Source organism: Uloborus diversus, chromosome 8 (assembly GCF_026930045.1).
Source record: "Uloborus diversus isolate 005 chromosome 8, Udiv.v.3.1, whole genome shotgun sequence".
Classification (NCBI taxonomy): domain Eukaryota; kingdom Metazoa; phylum Arthropoda; class Arachnida; order Araneae; family Uloboridae; genus Uloborus; species Uloborus diversus.
The window spans coordinates 27,544,223-27,568,126 of NC_072738.1; the positions used below are offsets into that span (position 1 = coordinate 27,544,223).

The window sequence follows — 23,904 nt, forward strand, 5'->3', positions numbered from 1 at the left end:
CAACAAAAACTTTCAGTTTAGATTGACAACAAAAAGCTTAGTGATTTACACCTCTGAACAGAGTTCAAGGTTGAATAAGATGGAGCATCAACCTCGATTTTCACAAAAATAGACATATTAGGACCCAATCTCTCAAATAACAAAATTAGTTCTAAAAAAGAATTGAACTGGATATGTTCACTATAAGGTCTCTATAAAGATGTGGGGTGTCACTGCCTTGAGAGGTTGGACATCTCTATTACATACACTGCAAAAAAATTCCGAAACATCACTGATTATTTCTGTGGAACGTTTCAGGGTTTCACGGATTTTTATCTCTATCTCTCCGCAAGATTAAAACAAACGCAAAGAATCCGGTGCATTCATGGTGGGGCCTTTGAATAGAATAATGCAATTCGATCCCATAATAAATTAACGACCGTTCTTTGGAACGATGATAGTATTTTTTCACTTATCTCCCATTTTCTGTTTTATTTTCATCTTTGACCTTGCTACACTTGAAAATGCAATAATATTTTGATTTAGAATTTTACGTAAGAGTTTATATTTTGTTCTTTTCTTGTACTACTATTATTTTCGCATTGAAAACGTTTTAGAGGATGGCATTTTTTTTTTTTTACGATCAATGTTGCTAATTTTCTGACGTCACCTCATTTTATTAATTAAATTTCTTTTCGTGAAACAAAATTGATTTGTTTAATCTTGTAAAAAGCAGGAACTACTGCTTTTGGAATGGAAAACCAGATACTTTATCTATCAGCCACCGAGAATTGTCTCAAATGCGGAAACGCGCAGGTGAGGTGAATTTACTTTCAGTATTAATATGTTGCCGTTCTCAACTTCAGTGAGATGACATGAGCTTCCAGCTCTGTTACTCACTATTCCATTCTGATGAGCTCTAACTAGTACGCAACTGCTGTCTCTGGGTGTGATAACCAGGCTTTTTGGTTTATTACCTGTTGTTTTGCCTTAGCCCTGGCAGAGGGGGGAGGTAACTTGCTGCTAAACACCCAAACTTAACTTAAGCACTTAAATTTACGAGTTGAACCGGACCCTGCTGCGGACACTCGCTAGTGAGATACATAATATGACTTAATCTACCAGTTCGTCGGTGCTCTCAGCTTCAATGAGATGACCTCTGCCACCGATTCGGCTGCTTGCTGTTTCAGGCTGATGAGTCCACAACTAGCACGAAACTGCGCTTTTCGAATGTGATAAACGGGCTTTCGGTGTATTGCATGAATTGGTGACAATGTTTGGAGAGAGTACCTATAATTTTTTTAACTAGATAATCTCTTTGAAGTTTGGTCACAACTGTTTCAAATATATTAAGACAGTGTAGATTGCTATTAAACATTGGTATACAATAAACTTCTAAGTCTTAAGAACAACGAATTTTTAGCGCCACCTATCTAATAAAATATTAACTATGCAGTAACACATGCCGTTTATTCCATTAAGGAAAAAGTTACCTCTGAACATCAAAGCGTTGGATAATGCAAACAGTTTTTGAAATTTGATATTTGCATTGAAATATTTTGTTGCTAATCAAAAATTATTTTTCATGCTGTAAAATAATTAAGTTCTTGTTATTAACATCTTAAATACTGAAACCTTCTAATATTTGGTGCAAAAAATCATATTTTTAATTTGTACATTTACATCCATTTTGTACGATTAGTCAAGTTCATGTAGGGCAAAAGGAAATTTTATTTAATTATTCCGCCATTTGCTGAATCATTTACGGATTCCTTTATTAATTTGCATTCCTTGATTTAATAATTTACTTATTTATTCATTCTTTTACTTATTTTCCTACTCATTCACAATTTTGTCATTCATTTTTTACTTTACCACACAAAAAAGTTAAAAAATTCCACTTCTCTTTAAAGGTAAAAGTTAATTGGTATCAAAACAAGTTTAAAATTTGTTCATTTGGAAAAAGTTAACTATTAGCTATTTCACTTTTCCACACATTTTCCTGTGTCTGTTAGGGCTCGACCGATCGCATTTTTTGGCCGATGGGCCGATGCCGATTGTTGGCCGATTGTTCAAAGATGGCCGATGGCCGATTGTTTTCCTCCAAATGGCCGATTGCCGATGGCCGATGGCCGATGCCGTTGGCCGATGGCAAAAAAAAAAATATAACAGAAATAAATTGATAAGATTGTTAGGGATTTAAAGGATCATTGATTCATTTCACTTTACTTCCTTTCTACGAATAAGGAACTGTAATCACCAAAAAAAATCAGATTTTGACCTAAATTTCTATTTTACGATCACCCAATTTAAACTTCACACGTTTTTTCGGCACATCTGTACATGCATATGTACCTAACAACATATAGATGAATCGAAATATCCATTTTGAACGCCTCCTTAATTAATTATCGCGAATTCTCTTGTAATGTCTTCATGCGCGTAAACTTGCGTCACTCAAAAACGTTATGAAATAGTAAGTTGAAAACTCATACGTACGTAGTATGATCTAAAAGTTCGAGGACAAATTGTATGTAACCTTACCCTGAATAGTTCACAATACCGAAGTACATCTATGTACAAAATAGTCACTTTGAACGACTAGGCACTTCTGCCAACGTTCGTATAGCTTTTAGAAGGACTCCTGGAAGACATTTATCGCAACCTCCTGTAAGGTCTCTTGCGCTGCTGCTTTAACTTCATCGTGGGGAAGAAGGCAACTTTCATGTTGAGGATGCACGGTTCGATTGGTCAATACTCTGATATGACAAACAAATAACATAACGTTTCGTCGGACTTTGCTCCGTATGACTTTTACCTGTTCCGAGAAAAAAAACATTTGCATGGACGCCGCTTTCTTCCGTCAGGAGAAGACAAAACTGTATCACAGAAGGTAGCGAAAAATGGTTTCCAGGAGTGCTTCCAAAAGTTATATGAACACTGGCGGAAGTACATAGTCTCTCAAGGTGACCTTTTGATGGTGGATGTACTTCGGTAATGTTAACTATACTGGGTAAGGTTTTATACAGCTTGTCCCCCGAACTTTTGGATCGTACTACGTACAATCTGTATAGGGTGTAGTTATGCTTCTCCTTTTTTGACTGCTGTATGATGGAAGACAAAGAACAAGAGCAAAAAAAAAAAAAAAAAAAAAAAGAAAAAAAAAATAAATAAAGGAAGAAAAGCAAAGGGTGTTTAATGTTTGTTTTTTAATTGAATTTATAACTAAGATTTCTGTAATATTATAATAATGTATAGATTTAGGTACACTAAACATAGTTAAAAAGCATTAAATTATGTTGTTTAATCATTCAAAAAAAATTAAAAATGAAACTATGAAACCGTCAACAAATTACGCAATTAAAGTGTAAAGATTGCAAAAGACATTTTTAGTCATCAAATTAAACAAAAAGGTAACAGATGAATTACAATATTAAATCACTAGTCGACCCGTGCGGAACTCCGCACTGTACTTCGAATCGTTTCATTAGGCATTTCGCTCTTTAAAAATTTCAAAGAAAGAATATTATGAAGAAAAACCGAAAAAAGTAAACGGAAAAAAGTAAGTGCACAAGAGAAGGCATGTAATTTGAAGACATCAGTAACAAAACCTCGTTAAATACAACGTTGTGATAATTTGATCATCGCTCCCCTTTTGGTTGTACGTATTTTCAATGCACATATAAATATCATTAAAAGTGTGGCTGAGTGACACGTGAAAAATCAGTAATTTTGCATGTGAAAAAACAGGTTGTGGCAAATACAGTCCTGCCCATGTGAGCATCTGACGAAAAAAAAGAAACATTAAACAGATATATAGTGGCACGGATTCGAACTGGCGCTATTCTGATTAACAGTACGACGCTCCAACAAACCTAGCAACTGCGCCTTCCTTTTCGAATGCTATTCATTGAAGGAATGCGTAATAAAACACAGTAAAAAAGTTTTTCGCCGAAAAAAATATAATAAGATCATGCGTCTATGTTTTGTCATTAGCCAGCATGATACGATTTAAAGTTATTCGTAAAACATGGAATTTGATTAAAGAATGAGGAAGATCTCACGTAGCGATTGAAACAAACATTCTGGAGAAGTAATAAATTCGGTTAAAAAAATAAGTGTTTTTATTTTTGAATATTCAACAATTTCCCATAGCAGGCTTCTTTAACCTGTACGGCTTAAAAGCCCGCACTTGTTTTTCTTTTAATCGAACACTTAAAATTCAAAACTAAAACCAGTTGAACTGAGTCCGTTTTTTAAGTGTAATTTTTCGAACGTAGACAAAATGTTTTTTTTTTTTTTCAGCCGAAATCAGCCGAAAGCACAGGAGTAGAAAATAATTTCTTACTAATGAAGTTGATAATAATTTTAATGTTTTATATCGTATTCGAATAAATAATTAAAGATTTACTGGTTGAAACTCGTAGTTTTAATTTGGCGTAGTATTTTTTTCATTTGTACAAAAGTTCGAACACTGTTATTAGAAAAATCTACATTTCAGCATACAATGAAAATGTTTTTCTGCTCAAAAAGGACTCCCTTGAGGTATATCTAATACTTTTTTTTATGCTTACATTATGCTCAGTGGTCTGGACGGAGTCAAAGCTTTTAAAAAAAAAGGGAAGAACACCCTTCGATTAGCAGTCTACTTATCTGAATGATTACTGTAGCTTGCATAAAGGAGTCGAAACACCAAATAGCATTCCCACTGCATTCATTTTATTACGTGTGTTATCTGTTGTATGTAATGAGTACATGTAATGCGTAATATTACTGTAAATTTGCTATTATGTCGGACAGCCCGAACTGGCCCGAAGTTCAGACAATTTATAGCCGAACGCTCTACCGAAAAAAAAAAACCACAGGTAACTTTAAATTTTTTTTCTTGCCGAGAAGTGTTTTTATTTTAAAAATTTTTTACAATTTGTTATCGCAGGCTAGTTGAACCGTTATAACTTAGATGGCAGCACGTGTTCATCATTTACAGCACGGTTAAAATACAAAATAATTTGAACTAAGTTCTTTTTTAAGCGTAGCTTTTCAAATGTAGTAAAAATGTGATACGCTATTTGTTTTTTTGCAAAAAGAAGAAAAATATATATATTACCCTTTAAATTGAGGTAGTATTTTTTTTATTTGTACAAAGAGTCAAAAACTCATTAGAAGAATCTATATTTCAACATACGATTAATTATATTTTACTGAACAAAAAACAATTCCAATGTAGTCTGAAATCTTAAACCTGATACTTATATTTTCGCTTACATTATGCTTTAATTTTCTTCCCGGAACCAAAGCTTAAAAGAAAAAAAAACTTTACAATTGATTATCAATTTAGCTCCGTGTTGCATCAAGTTTTCATAACAGCTAGAAGCGTTTCTACCTCATATTTGTTATTCATGGTTCATGTAATGCGCGATATTTTTCTAATTTTTTGATGCAGATTGTCCAGACGTGGGCCCGAACACGCATTCTCCTGGTTACCAGTCGAACGCTCTGCCGATCAAGCTATTCAGCTCTGTCGGTAACAGTGCAAGTTAAAGTTATAAATTTACCTAAAACCTCATTCTGGTTCTTTAAAACAGGTTTTTTTTGCCCGAAAAAACAATTTTTAGACCGTGGGTCTATTTTTCGTCAGTAGCCTGCACGATAAGCTTTAGAATAAGGTGTAAATCAAAGAAATCGATCAAGAATTAAGGAAAATCTCGCGTAGAAACCAAAAACAGGCTACATAAATAATATATAAGGATCTCGCGTAGAAACCAAAAACAGGCTACATAAATAATATATAAGGATAATAGGAATATTTTTATATTTATTTAAAATTTATGAACGGAAAAGTTTGTATTTTTCATAAAAGCTATAACAGTGACATAAATTTTGCGAAAAAAAGAAATGGCCATGAAAAGAGCGAGGTTCTTAAAACGCATTCACAATAAATAAACTCAATATTTACACCAACTTAATAATTGAATAATATATACTACTTGATCTGATGTTTGCACACGTAATATTGAACATTTTAATTGTTTAATCTCTTTTGAAGCATTACAAACAAGTTCAAATTAAATTTCTTAATTTAACAATAATTTTCTGAAATTTAAAAAATTGCATGATAGAAAATGCTTGAAACTTTTCTTAACATATTATTAATAATATGATGGAAACGAAAATAACTTATTCATTGATTTTATATAAATACATAAAAATAGCTACTTAGAACAGAAAAAAATCGATCGCTATTAATGATGCAAAAAAGATGGCGCATTACAAAATATAGGTGAAACAAGTATAAGAAATATGCAAAATGATATTTCTTGACCAAAATAAATAATCGCTAAATATTTAAAAAATGCTTGAGACGACGAGGGCGGGTTAGTGGGTCACCCTCTGACTTTGGAGTAACTTACAACATTAAACTTCGGCCCCTCGGCCTCATTTTTTTAGTACAGAACCGCTACCATCAACGTCTCGGAAGAGTTTCTGAATCTACTTCAGCACTTCTGAAGAAAATATTAAAAAGTCCTTTTGATTTCCGAATTATGTCACCATTCAAAACGTCTTTAATCAATTTCTTTCATTAATGCTCTAGATTCTTCCAAAACAATAGATAAAGTTTCAAAAAAATCTCTAGTTTTATGAATGGTGTTAGTTTTAAACCACGCAGAAGTACAACTAGAGTTTAATTTCAGAAATTGATGGATTTGGAGGAGGGGCACGCAAGTAATCTCGGAAATACAAAAAATGGTCGTAAAAAAAGTTCAAAATAATCATAAACATTGAGCAGAAAAACCTTTTTTAAACTTGCACATGAGTTTGTTTTGACGTGCATTGGCGGATTTAAAATATAGCAAATGTTCCAACTGCACGAGAGGCCCCATAACCGTAGGAGTTACAAAAATGTCTCTGATAAATGTTTTACAACTTTTGTGATAGAGAAATAGGGCCCTAAAATGTATTTCGACGGGCCTCAAACTTGTAACTCCGCCGAAGCGATACAGAAAAGACTGCATTACTGTGATTCATATTACAAATATCGAAAAATTAAAAATTACTGTCGATTCAACGGGAATCTAACAAAATGAAACAAAACCGGTTTCGCCATCTCATATTTGTTTCCATAGTCTCCAATTCGGCAATATATCACCAAATGATCGTCACTCTGAGGCACTATATTAGTTTTGCATTGAAATAAGTAATTAATAACCGCAAAAATGAGTAAATAGGCTTTTTAGAACACCCGGTCGAATACAAAAAGGGAAGTGCACAACTGGAGCGTACGCATACCCCACATGCGAAAATTTAGCCATCTACAGCTTACCATTTTTGAGTTATGACTTATGAGAGATACTTACGTACATCCAGCCGCAAGAAACAACGCAACAATTAACTTGTTTGGTATCTGAATGCAGTATTAAAAACTCTTTCAGGGGTGACTAAAATAGAAATTCATACTGAAATTTAAGTAAACAATTTTATATGAAAACAGTAACTTCCTTTACTTTGTATTAAAAAGTAAAACAACAATTGTCCTTTTTTTTTTTTTTTTTTTTTCAAAAACATCGGCCAATTCCATCGGCTTTTCCATGTTTTTTAAGGCCGATGGACCGATGTTTCCTGCAAGTTAGCATCGGCCGCCGATGCCGATGCCGATGGCTAAATTATTCAACCATCGACGCTGATGCATCGACCAGGCCGATGCATCGGTCGAGTCCAAGTGTCTATACTAGTTATTAAGCTAGAACAGTGGTTGGGAAAACTACGTTTTTTGTAGCGAACTACAACTACAACTACTTTAGTACTAATGTAGTTTACTGCAACTACAACTACTTTTTTCAAAATGTAGCAGCTACAAACTACTTTTGAAATGTAGTCGCTACTTCGGCACTTTTAAAAAAATAAATAGATAAAAAGCATACCCATGACACCGTTTGAGGATTGAACAAAAAAATTCAAAAAGAGGGTTCAATTAATAATGGAATGTTACTAAGAATTATTTATTCTTTGTTTCCTTTAATTAGCCAATTTGTGATTACAAACTTTTTTACAATGTTTATGAACATTCACTGCAAGAAAGGATTTAAACGTTGAAAGAATTCAAATTTCAAATGTTTAATCCTTTTCTGACTGAATATTTCTTCAAGAAGTGTTTTTGACTATGTGAAAATGTAAATAGATGTAGATGCAGTCATAATTTGATTTAAATTTTACATAGACATACATGTAGCTACATAAAATTAAATGATGAAAAACATTTCCTAAACGAAAGAGAAAGCCTTTAACTTTCATCATAGGAGTTAATTTTATAGGAACTTATATTTTGTAGGAACTAATTAACTGGTTTTGAGTTTCAAATTAGGGGTCCAGACCTGGGCACCATCTCCTGTGTTATGCCACTGATTCAATGAAATGAAAGTATTTTTCAATTTTACCGAATAACCTCAAAAACTTACAATATTTAATAACTAACTTCTATTATGTTAATGTATCAACACTCAATCACTAAAATATAGAAACAAAAAAGAAAGAAATAAGAAAAATATTAAAAATAGTACCAGCATTTATAATTAAATATCAATAAATATGAACCAACATGCTCACTTTTCTTCAATGTACAATTTTAAACTACAGTGGACTCGCGCTACAACGCGATTCGATTATTGCAAAAATGCTATATAGCGAGTTTTTCTCGATTAACGAATTTTGGGGCTGACGCGAATTCCTCACCCGCAATACGAAAATTTTTGAAAGGGAATTGCGGGGCACCTTCTTTATTGGATACTGGATATTAGTTTCGTGAATAGACTTTCCCTTAAGCATCAGTGAAAGCGGAAGTTACCCACGCCGTGCTAGTCGATACATCGCCTTGTCAATGTAAAAATCGCCGGTCCGCATCTTTTTCATTCTAAATATGAAGTTGATGATACATAATTTCACATAAATTTATCTAAATTTGGAAAATTGAAGGAAAAATGGAAAGTTTCTGACAACTAAAGAAATGTAAAGATTTTCGATACGCTTGAAGAACTAAAAAATGCGTCGAATATAATTGCTGTATCTACTGTACTATTGTAATGCTGTATTTTATTGTTGCTACGTACGAGACGTACTGTACTGTTTCATTTTATGCCCTTCTCCTCCATTGATTTTGTGCAACCTAACTGTGTTTTTATTCAATACCACAGCTTCTTTTTAAAATACAGTAAGATTTTAGTTCTCTATGCTTAAATTCGGTAATATGAACTTAAGAAACGGGTTAAAACAGTTTGAGGGTGCTTTTAAATGTCTAAAATAATTGGTGTGTTCATAAAACATTTGTATAGCTACCCTTTTGACGCCCTTCCCTGCCAGAAAACACTAACGCGGTACTAAATTGGCAGTTATCGCTTATTCTTCTTTTTCTAAGCCATACTCTATTTAAGACGAACTTTTTTTAAAAAGTAGAGCACTACACTACAAACTACTAAAAAATGTAGTTACTACAGTAGCGTCGCTACTTCCAACCTCTGGGCTAGAATATTGTGCAACATTAGTGCTGCATACAAGTGAACTTAGAGTTTTCTAAGTATAAAGTGCGTTGTGTGTAAACAGTGCATTACGTAAAATGTATTTTAGTGTGAGTATTATGCTGTCTTGCCACGGAGAAATTGCGGATGAACTTGGAAGCGGAAACAAAACATTTTATTTTGTAGTAGGTAGGGTCAGCGATAACGCACGAGCAACAAAAACCTTCCTGCAAATCAGTATTATAAAATGCAGTGCTCTGTTTGCACTTCCAGTTGATCCACAATCTTTCCATGGCATAGCAAGTGCAAAATATTAGGATTGCAGCAGTACAATAGTGCTTGCAAAATACGTTATTATTTTTAGATAGAATCTACTTGTAGAACCACACTGTAAAAACAATTCAGAAACATTCCTGAAAAATAATAGGCAGCTAATGTGCCCACTTTCTGCCAGTAGCATATCCTGCAAAAAAAAAAAAAAAAAAAAAAAAGAAACGTTTTCCACCTGAAATTATTCTGGAATCTTTTTGAAATATTCAGAAACCTCCTCAGTAAAAAGCCAGACATGTCCCTGGAACTCGCAGAGAAACTCAGGTAGGTCTTAAGGTCATTTCGGAGTGCCTTGGACAATTAGGCAGAGTCCGTAACATGACCGTTTTCCGCCGTAACCATTTTATTTTGAGTTTGTCAAACCTACCAGCACACAAACTCGAAAAAAAATATTGTGATAATCAATTAGTAAATTCAATAGCTTCGGCAATAAAGTGTCTTGTTTCGGACTCTTCTTTTGTCCAAAGAGCTGTGAAAAAGACCTTTATTATAAGAGCTTCATATTGCAACTTTGGACTATAAGAAAATTACAGGCATGTACGCACTGTAAAAAATTTCAGACACGTTTACTGAGTATTTCCGTGTAACATTTCGGGATTTTAGTGGTTTTCATCCACTTTCTGGAAATATCAAGTATCATTGTCGAAAAGTTTCCTGAATGGCTACAAGTTGCAGGAATGCAGACTTCTCTCTGTTGTAAAAAATATTAATAGTTCCCAGTTTAAAGATTAACTGAGAGTATTTATAAAGTGTATCGACTTTTGTTCAATTACGGCTCGTCCTATCTGATTGAGCTCCCAAAGGGAGCGAATAAGTCTTTGGACTACTGAGCTTTGCAAGAATTGCAATCATGAAGTGCAATTCTGGCTTAGCTTTAACCATGATTGTAATATTATTCCTGAAGCTGGTATGTTATTCCTATCTCACATTCTTTAAAGTTCTAGAGACATGACAGGCTTTAAACGCGAAGGTTTCCAGATTTTAAAAGATAATTTCAAGAAGGTTACTGAGTTTAAGGGGAAAACTTTCCTGGTTTTTGCGAGATATGTTACTGGAAGAAATTGGGCATATCAGATGCCTATTATTTTCCAGGAACGTTTCTGAATCGTTTTTACAGTGCGGGACCTCTTACTCGCTTGCATTTCTCACAAGGCAACAGATCCTAGCTGATAATTCACTGGGCTTGCTAATTATTACATGTAATCAATCACAGCACGATACACATTCATTCAATATTCAAACTGGTACATAAAAATATATTTTTATATCAGTGAGAAATATTCATTCGCGCAACTTGCTGCAACTGAGAAAACTTTTTGACAAACAAACTTGGTTTTTACTGGACTTCGATGATAAACTGTGACATCCCGAAATGTTCCATCCAAATAATCAGTGACGCTTTGGACTGCATTGGTTCAAACTCTTTGAGAGAAGGATTTTTTTTTTTCGATATCGAATTAAACACTGTAAAAAAATTCAGACACTTTACTAAGTATTTCCGTGTAATGTTTCGGGATTTTAATGGTTTTCATCCACTTCTTGGAAATATCAAGTATCATTGTCAAAAAGTTTCCTGAATGGCTACAAGTTGCAGGAATGCAGACTTCTCTCTGCTGTTAAAAAATATTTATAGCTCCCAGTTTAAAGATTAACTGAGAGTATTTAAAATGTGTATCGACTTCAATGCAGTTGCAGGTCATCCTGACTGATTAAGTTCTCAAAGGGAGCGAATAAATGATTGGACTACTGAGCTTTGCAAGAATTGCAATCATGACTTGCACTTTTGGCTTAATATTGCTTCTGGAGCTGTTATGTTATTCCTATCTCAGACTCCTTTGAATTCTAGAGGCACGACTGGCTCTAAACGTTAAGGTTTCAGGATAATTTTAAGAAGGTTACTGAGTTTAAGAGGGAAACTTTCCTGGTTTTTGTGAGATATGTTACTGGCTGAAAATGGGCACATCAGCTGCCTATTATTTTCCAGGAACGTTTCTGAATCGTTTTTACAGTGAAAATATTGTTTCAAAGTAAGAGGAGCAATGTATTTTCACCATTTTAACGAAGATTTGCTCAAATTGTTGAGTTGAAATATTGCCCTAAACAGATTTTATTGCAATATTTCAACTCAACAGTTTTGAATCATTCATTTTTTTTCATTTTGAATGATACACTTAAATAATTTTTATTCAACTATGATGTAATTCTTTATGTCATTTGCTATATTTTTCTGTTCAATAAGATGTCATTAACTGTAAACCACAATAAATTCCTTTTAAACCAATGAAGCAAAAACATCGACGTTAAGGTAAACACACCAGTAGTGGCCAGTGCTTCAGTAGTAGTCAATTCAAGGTTTAAAACGTACTAGTAGTAGTCACGGTGAAGTATATTTTTAAACTGTCGGTTTACAACATTAATTACCTCTCTTGAAACTCAATGAGCATATTATAGCCCAACTCTTCCTTAGTCGCCCACTTTCAAAAATGCCAGAATTTCAATTTGTTCAATTTTTTATCCGTTTTTTCCCAAACCTCAAATTTGATCCAGTCGTGGCCACTCCAAAATCTGAAAATTTCAGTAGTGGCCATCTGACATTCTCCCATCCAAAGAATTTACATTACTTACCTTAAATTCAAATAACTGATTAATAAAATTGGTTCAATACGACAGTTATTTGGTTAGTTAATTCCCTAAATACCTTCAAAAATTCGATTTTTTTATTTTTATATATTTTGAGATTCAATTTCAAAACCTTTTTAATGGTACAAACTTCTTGATCGTGCTCATATTAGAAGTAAGTTAAAATAAGCTCTGAAAAAATTTAAACCTATTTTGATGAGGTATGATTTCCCCTTTAAATTGCAATATCTCGAAATAGTACTGTTGAAGCTAAATATTCCTTTTTTTCAGAAACTAAAATATGTTAGGCTTTGACATTTTTACCACCTATTCCATACATCTAATTGCATATACTGAAGTAAATTTTTTCTCATATTTGAAAAATATTTTTTGATAGAGCTGATTTTGTGTTGCAAAACGGCATTTTTTGGAAAAAATACAGTGACTTACACATTAGAATTTTTTAAAGAAAAACTAAGTTTTCTTTCTGTATAATTTTACTTCAGTAAATAGAAAAGAGTCTACGTAAGGTACAGAAAAAAATTCATAATTGTATCTTTAATAGATTTTTTGAAAAAGATACATAAACCTTTGCAAAATAACATTCACGGTACAGGGGGTACTGACTCCCCTTAGTACCAATATACTAATCACATTACTATTGTTTATTTCATTCTTCAAAGTACATAATTAACCTCGAAATGGTCACTACTAAAGCACTGGCCATTACTATTGTGTTTATCTTTTTTAACGTCTGGTATTGAAACGACGTAAGAGAGAAGTGACTTAATTTCATCTGCATGACAAAGCAATGAGTTGAAACACTTCATTGAGGCATTTTCATCAAGTCATTGTCAGTAGAAGAACAAAGCGAAGCAAAAAGAGAGAGAGCTTTGTTGAATAGCAATATTACCCCCCCCCCGTTCTACTTAAGGTATTTCATTACGCTCCCTTTTTTAGTTATTCTAAAGAAAATTCGATGGATCGCACCTTTTATTTTTAGAAATTCTTCATATTTAATAGAGTAATTTCTGAATCTTATGCTTGATAGAGGATTAAAAAAATCGCATCGTAAAGAAAGTAATTAAAAATTTAATTTTTGTTTCACTTTTCGAGGGGGAAAACCCGTTTTGAGTTGAGTAACAAATTAATGAGGCCTTTTATTAAATGTGACTCTTTACAAAAAGGTTCCTGTTGCAGAAAAAAAGCTACGTTTTATTTCGTTAGAAGGTAGATTCTTTGAAGAAAAGTTATTTACATTTTTAACACCAAATAAGAAAAGGATTCACGTTTTAAAAAGAATAAAGCTTCCTTCAAGATGCGGTGCGCTTTAAAAGAAAATAAAATTAAAGAATAAAGTCTACTTTTATACCTTGCATATGTTGGAGATACATATAACAAAAAATACGTAACGTGAAGAAAATATATAGGTCTATGCTCCTATTTGTACATATAAGATAAATCGACCATTAAATGACCATTTAAGAGCAATTTCATTTTTAAAACTTCAAAACGTTGTTAAAAACTAGGATTTGGCAGAAGGCAGTAAAAATAGTTTATGTTAAACTGTGAGCTTTTAAAAGTACTCAGCTTATTAACTTTAAGTGGAAGCTCAACCAGGACGTATGATACTTCTTGAAAAAACATATTTATCTTGTGCAACATCATGAAGAGCCAAAGTTAAAAAGTAACTTGTTTATTATGGCTATGATATATACAATGACATGTTAAAGGAAATATTGAGAATACGCTCTTTACAATATTATGTAGCTCATTATACCTGAAATGACTTCTGAAGCTAACATTCTAAGTCAAAGTATGAAACGTTAAACATACTGAGCTATGATATTCATTTCAAGAGCAGTAAGCCGAAGCTATCGGCAAAAACGGACAGACTCAACTAAGCTGCCGAAAGAAAACAACCAAGTCTGACTTGGGTTGAAATTGAAAGGGAAGAGAATGAGGCAAAGTGCCGGGAGCTTAAATGCTACTGGCAATTTGCATATTCTGCTGACGCGATCTTGTTGCAAGAAGGAAAGAACGAATGAGAAAAACTAATGCAAATTAAGGTTGCCAACATTTTTGGAAAATAATTTACCTCCTTTCGTAACAGTTTATTTGACGTACGAGGGTTGGTCGAGAATTGAAATATAAATCAATTTTAAAAGTAGATAATATTGTTTTTCACTTCAGAATTAAAATTGTCAAAAGGAGAAACTTTGCTTTATTTTTCTTTACGATTGCCAACTTTTCGACGCATTTTTTGTAGACAGTGCTCCGATTTCTGTTTTTGAATATTGTCGTAGACCTCCACTACCAGCCCGTTGAGGAAATATTTCACCTCTTGTTTCAAGGGCTATGTTTGTTTCTTGCCTGCAGCCTTCGCATAGCTTTGGCCGTAGTTGCCCCAATGCTTCTGGAGCTTTCTTGGATAAATGAAGAAGGTTTTAATTATTTACTTAATCCTACTTAATATTTCTGAAAGGTTCCTGAGACAGGATTGGCTTTAGCAGGGTATATTTTCTAATTCTTCCAAAAGTTTCAAGGCTAATTTCAGAAAGGTTACTGGTTTTACCAGGATATGTTTCTAGCAGAGGTTGGGCGCATCAGCTGCCTATTATTTTCAGGAACGTTTCTGAATCGTTTTTACAGTGAACAGACATATTTTCAAACCACTTTCTGCCACTGCAAAGCTTTTCATTGCCTGGAGGAAGAGGAGGGGGTGGGGTAACGAATAGCTCAGTCTACTCTATCCTGCAGTTTTAGATCTGCTTTTTCTAATTTTTTAATGAAACTGCAAAAATAAAATCGGGAAAACATTAAAAACACATTCCAATGTGAAGCTCTGAAACAGATGTAAAGTTCTGACTTAATTTCATATTTCATGAGTTTTATCCAGTAATGCAATAACAAAAAATTTTGAGAACGTCAAACGACCTCGAAGGTTTGGAGCAAGTAAATATAACTAAACATTATACATAGCGTGAGAGCTCCTCACGTGTTTTGCACCATTTATTTCCCTGATACTTTCAACCCAACATATAATGTTGAAAAATCCTCCACAATTTTCAGACAATCCCTCGGAAGAAAAGAGAACAAAATTAAGTTTCATAAAGTGGCATCAGCTCTGGCAGATGAAAAATAACTCTCCGACGCGTTGCCACAAGAGCAGACAAAAAGCAAAGTAAGAAATGGGGTAGAAAGAAAACATCGCCTCGAATGCAAAAATGGAATAGCAGCTCTAAGTTTTTCATTTCTGTATGGCAACAGTGCCTGGGTCAGTTTCGTGAAATGAATGACTCTATAAAATTCTGCAGAGGGCCACCAGAGGATTATCATTTGTTCGATCTCTGTTCGGTGGTCGAGAAAACAGACCACATTTACCAGAAAATCAATTCTTTTTATACTTTGTATTACATTTTCATGGTGTTCAAAATGAGAGATTCGTAGAAGCTGTAGCTTTTATGTAGTGTGTTGCTGAAATCGTTCTGAAGAATATGACATGTGGAGAAATGGCTTCTTTTATGACTGCGGAAATAAAACATTGCTGTTTGAAAAGGATAAAAAACGGATATTAAATTTTTGAACTTAGACAAAATGCGTTTTTTTGATATTGCTTATACCTTATACCATTAGGTCAAAAGGAACCTAGGAGAAACTTAATAATTTAAGATATTAGTCTGATATGGTGACATTAATAACGGCAAGATTAACATTCAAAATAGGGTTAATGACTAGCTATGGGCATGGTTAAGGGTTTAGTTTTAATTTTGAATATAAATATTGCGGTTTTAGTTCATTTAAGTATACCTCTGTCATTACTAATACCCGGTGCTGCCAACTTTTGAAAATCCAAAATCGTAGCAGCATTTTGCAGTGGGGGGAGGGGGGCGTGACTGCTGCTTCCGATTTAAACACAGTGATTAATTGTCAACAGTATAAATAGCAAAAACAATGACACTTAACAAATTTCAAATATGATACCGAAAATATTAATACGGAATTAAAAACATTTATATTTTTCACGGAATTTTTGGCAGTTTTTTTGCTTCTTTGCAAAAGATTCAATGACTGGATCAGCGTCGCGATCTAAAAATGGGTCCATCTTTACACCATGCAACTTTCGAAGAGCGATGCATGATGCGCAGAGACCTTCAGCGTATGTGCAGAAGTTTAATTTTTTGAACTTACCGGGTTTTTTTTTGCGTTCTTAAGATCACAAATTTAAAAAAAAAAAGAAAATCGTAATTTTTGGACCTGCTTTCGTAGTGTCGTAGTTTAAAGATGTAATTCGTAGAAACTACGATTTTTTCGTAGCAGTTGGCAGCTCTGTTTATACCTATAAGTTATTAAACTCATTTGAGGCAGTGAGAAGCAAAGGGATTTAAGTGGCAAAATTAAAAATTTGGAGATAACTAGTGCAAATAGTTGGGGAACCTCTTCTCTGTCTTGGAGCAAGAGATACTACTAGTAGCCCTGGCAGGAGCTGTTGTATAGCATGATTTAGAAAAAGAATTCTATGAAAGCCTACCTAGGATGTGATCTTTAAACGCGTTTTACTCAAAACTTGAAAATGTCCTCTTGCTCCTTTGCTTCTCACTGTCTCATTTCCAAAACCATTAAAGTCTTCATTATCATCATTATCAGCATCAGTTTCAGCATACTGAAAACGTGAGGGACCTACAAAGGATTTATTTCCATCATCACTGTTTTTTAGATGCTCTTCGAAGACTCTAGGCAGACATTTTTGATGAAAAAACTAAAAATGATCATACTTGCCTTTACAAAAATACTTATTTTTAATTACAGTCAACCCTCGTTTATCGCGGTTAATTCGTTCCAGGCTTTACCGCGATAACTGAATAACCGAAGTAGGATTCTGTATTTATAAACCGAATATTTTCCTAACTAGAGCGCATTAACTTACTTAGGGCAATTTAAATGGGTTTTTAAAATAGTTAGAGCCCCCTAGACATATGAAACAGCACCCTAAGCCAGCATTACATTTGCATTACTTAATATATTGCACAAAATATGAGAAAATGAGATATATTAGACGCAATAGATATCACATAGTTATCTATTGGGAAATAAAACTACATACACACATGCAGTTCTTACACACTACTAATAATCTATGAAAATAGCTTAACTTGTTCGATGAAGAATTAATTGCCAGTTTAGTGATCATATGTATCCCCGTTCTTCTTCTACATTTATCCTCATTAAAGGTATTGCGCTTGCAACTTAAAAAGCTAGTACACTGTTAAACACCATTTACAGATGTATTTATCCCCTGGTGATTTATACTTACCAGTTATAGTGTTTAACGGTTAAAATAAAATAGCGATTCCTACACTTTTTTCGGCGATTTTACACCTCCATTTCCTCAACTGGTACAACTACAGCTCCTCAGAAGAGCTTACCTTACTTGGAAGACATACTTTATTATTCTTTTGTAGGAAAAAGTTTACACGAGTGCAAAAAAGAAACTAGTATGTTGTGGCCATCACGAAACTTTCTTCTATATCTTTCTTATGAATTCTGACCCCTCTCATTGCTTGAAGAGAATGCAATATTCCCAGCAACAACAAAAAACAAAAGCACACAAAAACTTCACGTCCGTCCGAATTAACTAGATGTTTTATTTGTTAACAAACATAAGATGCAACAGTTAAAATTTTTAAATCATTGCGATAATATTTCCGATTATTTCCCAAAAATTAAAATCATATGAAATAAGCAGACAACAGTATTACAATTGATCTTTCTTATTGTTGCATTTATAAAGCTATTTTTATTTACACAAAAAAAAAAAAAAAAAAAAAAATCTGCCCCCCATGGAGCGATTGGCGAAAAAATTGAAACAACGCCTATTTACAAATGAATTCACATTTATTCCGAATTTCATCCAGAACCTAGCCTTACTTCTTGAGATATGGCACTCACAATGAAAAAAAAAAGAACGTTGAATTGCGCCACGCCCTTTTCAGCTATTGACGCCAAAATAGAATCAGCTCTTATACCCTCTAGGGGGTACTTATCGATAAATTTTTGTTTGATTCCGTTCATTATTTCTTGAGATACAGCAGTCACAATTGACAACAAAAAAAGTTCTATAGCTCAACCCCCGTTTGAGCTATTGACACCAAAATTAAATCAGCACCTGTACCTGTTAGGGGCAACATATGGAGCAAATTTTGTTTGATTCCGCCAGTTACTTGAAGGGGAATAGGAGGCACTTATAACTCAAAAAACGTCCCGTTGCTCCACCCCCTTGAAGGAATTCGCGCCAAAAACCAATGGGCACAAGTTCACATAGCGGCACATATGTGTACCAAATTTCGTTCGATTTCATGCGATAGTTTTTACTGTAAAGCGGCCACAAAAAACTGGTCACACACAGACATGACACACACACACACACACACACACACAAACAGGCATTTTCCAAAAATGTTCGAAATGGACTCAGCACACCTCAAAACGTTCGAATCCGTCAAAATTCGAAATTTGAAAATTTGCACGAATCCAATACTTTCTTCAATATATTAGATATAGAAGAAAGTAAAAAGGCTAATCTTTATATATAAAAATCTCGTGTCACAATGTTTGTTCGGGGTAAACTCCGAAACTACTACTTTCATACCTATCTGTAATTTGGTCCAACTTAAAAGATAGGATGGTTTTTATAACTTTCAATTGCAAATAGAGTGTTTATTACACATTAATATTGTGTATTAATTGTTTAGTTCTATAAATTCTTAATAGATGGCGCTGTAAGTAAAATCTTCCTCAAAATTCTTTATTCTTATGTTAATTAAAATTTACAAATGAATTAATGTTGCGGATATCGATGGCAATTGTATTTCCGTAGAAACGATGAGAATAGTGGCCACACTTTTCAATGTAAATGTCAAATTCTGCAAATCAAGTTGAAATTGATAAGCGGCGAGTAGTTCCATACTCACCACTGCTTTTAAAAACGTATGAGGCTCATATTAATATCGATTTTTGCAGTTCCAAGCAATCCATTACGTACCTTTTTCCAATATGTTATTTGAGCTCCTTATTAGGTCGCATTTAATAAACGAAATATGGACAAAGTAACAGTATGAGAGATGAGTAAGTTATATAAGCAGCAACGAAGCTATGTGGCCTAATTTAGTTTTCTCATATACGAAAAAGACCCCTCTGTCTAGCATCTTGCAGTACGAAACGAGATCTCGAAAACGACCAACGAGTATATTTTATCGAAGATATTTTCTACGAAGAGCACTTCAACCACCAAAAACACCTTTTTTTTTTACATTGTGTCGAAAAACTAATGTGTTCGGCCGACTTTCAGAAATAAAACTATTTACCCATGTTCCACGCTAATTTACATGAACTGTAAAAAAAAAACGAAATGTCACTGATTATTTCCGTAAAACGTGTCGGGATTTCATAGGTCGTCAACAATGTCGTTTGAAAATCAAGTTTTTACGTCAAAACGTTTCCTATTTGCTACAAACGTCATGAATGCAGACATTTCACTGTTGTGAAAAATATTTTTAACTCCCAGTTTAAAGATTAACTGAGTATATTTATTAAGAGACTCGACTTCAAATAGATTCCGTTCTGTCTATAGTGTCTAAGCTCCAAATGAGAGTGAATGAGCCTCTGGATTCCGTAGCTTTGCAGGAGTCGCTTTCGTTCGACATGCTTACAGTAATACTTTTGGAGCTTTCTTGGGAAAGTAGAAAGGTGTTAAGCTTTCGGATAAACTTACGTAAGTTTTCGCGGAAGGTTTAGATTATTGAGAAGGAATAAATAGATGGAGGGAGTGCAACCCTACTATCCCGATACGGAAACCATACCATGTGACCTGGGAAGCAATTTCTAGTTGACCATAACCGCTGAAGAAGTTTTCATTAGCTGAAGCCATGAATGATAAAAACATTTAACTGTAGAAGGGAAAAATTAGATTTATAGTAATAGTGCAGTATTGTAGCATTATAAACTGTGAAGAAAAAAGCCATACCAGGAAATCCAGTAACTTTTCTTAGGTATGTTCAAATGTTTTTTACTTCTAAATAAAGAAAAAAATAACATATATATGCATTCAACGAGTACATTTCCCACAGTTGCCTATAATTTTTAAATTTTTGTACTGATTTTACCTATAAATGTAATAAAACATTGTATAACATGAGTGCAAATAACATTTTAGTTCCATTAAAAACACTTTTTACTTAACTAGTAATTATTTTAACGGCTCTCGAGTAAATTGTGTACGATTGCTTTGTTGGCAAATAGCTTCTCGCCAAGCTCCTGTGAACAGCAGATGCGTTTAGAACAAGTTTTAGATTTGAAAATAAATATTTGTTACTTTTATGCTTTAATTTAAATACTAGTGAGCCTGCGTATGAAATAATTTCAAAACATTGATTACAAGACACAAGAATCCATAAATTTTCGGTCATTACAAGGAATAAACATCAAAATACATGAAAAATGCAGTTACATCATATTTTAAAATCCGGGAAGAAGTGGGGAGGGGGAGTTTGAATGACAGGCCTGTATTTGTATCCGTTATTTATTTAAAACTGGCAAAAGGTTCACAGCGTTGACTTTGCTAGTAACAATAACCAGTAACGATACCTTTTAGAACTGCTCAAAACTCTATTAATCTTCTAATAACAATCAAAGAGAGAGTTTCAATACTATTTTTCAAAAAGTACACACACGCGCTCAATTTAACTACATCGATGCACAACATAAAAACTTATTACAATAATTCAGGCTGAAAACTTTCGCTTACTCACAACACACTTGGTCGATCTAATATTCTCAGAAAAAATAACAACTCTTAATTGTTTTCAAAATATAATAAAAATAAATTTACGCAGACGATAAATTAAAAAATAGGGCGGTCGAATTATTCTACTTTGTTTTCTTCTTGCTTGGCTTGGCTTTAATCTTCTGTTTTAATAATATTGTTTTTCGAAAGCAGACGATATTTTTTCAGAATACATATTCATTTGAATTGAACAGAGATGGGCAGACTTTACCAAAAAAAAGAGATACTTTTAATTTTCACGAATTGTTTCGATCTACCAGAAATGTGTGCAAAAATTATACATAAATTAGTAATGTTAATAACTGTCGAATAATCATTTACGTAGATAGTTAAAACAGGAAGAAAAACCTTCATTCTAAAAACCTTCTGGTAACCAATCAATGTTTAAGAGTTGAAATTCAAAATAATAATATCAACAAATCAAATAAATATTTACATTATGTGCTGAAACAATTCAAAATCTAATTCATCCGAAATCAATCCTAATTAAAAGATTTGCACTGTATGTTATCTGCTACTTTTGTAAGCTTGGTGTATAATTACTGATTGCTGGTCTTGCGAGTTCGGAATCAGAGTTTTAGGCTCTAAAATTCCCGGAGTCGGAGTCTGCCTTTTTTCTCCCGACTTTGCAACCCTAAATTGTTGCAGGGTTGCAGAGTCGGAGTTGAAGTAAAAGGGTTGGAGTCGGAGTTCGAAGGTTTTGAAACTCCGAGTCAAAATCGGAGTCTGACTGCTTTTGGGGTAAAAAAAGTCGGTGTAGGAGTCAAAGGCCCTAAAATTCCCTGTGAGTTGGAGTCGCTTCTTTTTCTTCTGACTCCGCAACCCAAATTTGTTACAGTGCTGCGGAGTCGGAGCCGGACTGATTTTGAAGTTCAAGAGTTGGAGTCAAAGGTCAAAGTTTTTGAAACTCCAAAATCTGATTCGGACTGCTTTTGGGGTAAAGGAGTCGGAAGCTCTAAAATTCCCTGAGTCGGAGTCGGCCAGTTTCTTCCGACTCCACAGCCCTAATTTGTGGCAGGGCTTCAGAGTCGGAGTCGGACTGATTTTTAAGTAAAATAGTCGGAGGTCGAAGGTTTTGAAACTCCGAGTCGAAATCGGAGTCTGACTAATTCTGGGGTAAATGGGTCGGAGTTGAAGGCTCTAAAATTCCCCGTTTTAGAGTCGGTCATTTTTCTTCCGACTTCACAAACCTAGTTTGTTGCAGGCCTGCGGAGTTGAAGTTGGACTGATTTTGGCGTAAAAGAGTCGGCGTCAGGAGTCTAAGTCCTTATAAACTGCAAGAGTCAGAGTCGGACTGCGTTTCTGGATAAAGGAGTCCTAGTCAAAGGATCTAAAATTCTTGAAGTTAGAGTCGGTTTGTTTTCATCTGACTCTGCAACCCTAATTTGTAGCAGGGCTGCGGAGTCAGAGTCGAACTGATTTTGAAGAAAAAGAGTCGGAGTCGAATACTCAAAAATTCTCGAAGTCGGTCATTTTACTTCCGACTCCGCAACTTTAATTTGTAGCAGGGCTGCGGAGTCGGACTCGGATCCGGACTGATTTCGATGTTAAGAGTCAGAGTCCAAATGTTTTTAAACTCCGAGTTGAAATCGGAGTCGGACTATGTTTTAGGTATAGGAGTTGGAGCCTAAGTCTGTCATTTTCGCTACAACTCTGCAGCTCTGATTTGTAGCCCCGACTTCATAATTAGTGCCATCGTCTGAAAAATATTTACTGCCAAAAGTGCGATTGCGTGCCAAAACGCGACAACTTCAAAGCCAAAGTAGTCACCTGACCTGGGAAACATTGATTTCCAAGCTTATCTCACTGAGACATTTGCTGTCGCTCCCTCCATTAGTATTCCTTCTCAATGGTTCAGAGGCACGACTGGCTTTTATCCAGGAAGGTGAATGAATTCACCAAAAAGATTCCAGGATAATTTTCAGGAAGGTTAATGAATTTCAGTGATGAGATTTAACTTCAATACCTTCGTCACACACACACATGCCCCGTCCAGAACTCCCAATGGAAACAAGTAAGTCTCTGGATTCCGTTACTTTTCAAGAGTAACAAACAAGTAGTATTCTCTGTGCATGCTTGCAAGTCCTTCTTAGCAGTGGCTATGGTTACGATTATTATTTTGGTACTTTCTTGGTGAGTCGAAAGATGTGTCTTAGTTACTTATGTTACTTAGGTTATTTCTGAAGGTTTTAGTGAAATGATTGTTTCGAATCGGAGAGGTTTCGGAACGCTTCAGAAAGATTTCAGGATCATTTTAGGAAGGTCTCTGACTTTAAGTGGAAAACGTTCCTACTTTTGAAATATATGTTTCTGGCAGAAATTGGGCCTATTCGCTGCCCCTTGTTTTTCAGGGCGTTTCTTAATTGTTTTTACAGTGTTGAATAAAATCAGAAAATCACAGAAGCCACGTAACCAAAGAATACAACATTCATCAATCTTGGGCATAATTAAAGCCAAGACGTTGGGACCAAAACTCCATTCAAAACACAACTGTGCTTAAAAAACAAAGTGAATATTTTTTTTTTTTTTTTTTGCATTTGTTTTCTATAAACATTCCCAAACAGACAGGAATATTTACGGACCATTAATTATCGAGCGTTTAATACAAATCACGATGCATGTCGCAAA

At 34.3% G+C, this 23,904-nt stretch overlaps 1 protein-coding gene across 1 annotated transcript in view; it reads left to right on the forward strand.

Moving 5' to 3' along the window:
- Positions 1 to 10,665: 10,665 nt before the first annotated feature.
- The window catches only part of LOC129227986 (acetylcholine receptor subunit alpha-like 1), a 175,677-nt gene continuing 162,438 nt past the window's right edge, over positions 10,666 to 23,904 (forward strand). Inside the window, exon 1 of the mRNA XM_054862612.1 lies at positions 10,666 to 10,722. Coding sequence (XP_054718587.1) covers positions 10,666 to 10,722 — 57 coding nt within the window. The remainder of the gene's footprint in view (positions 10,723 to 23,904) is intronic.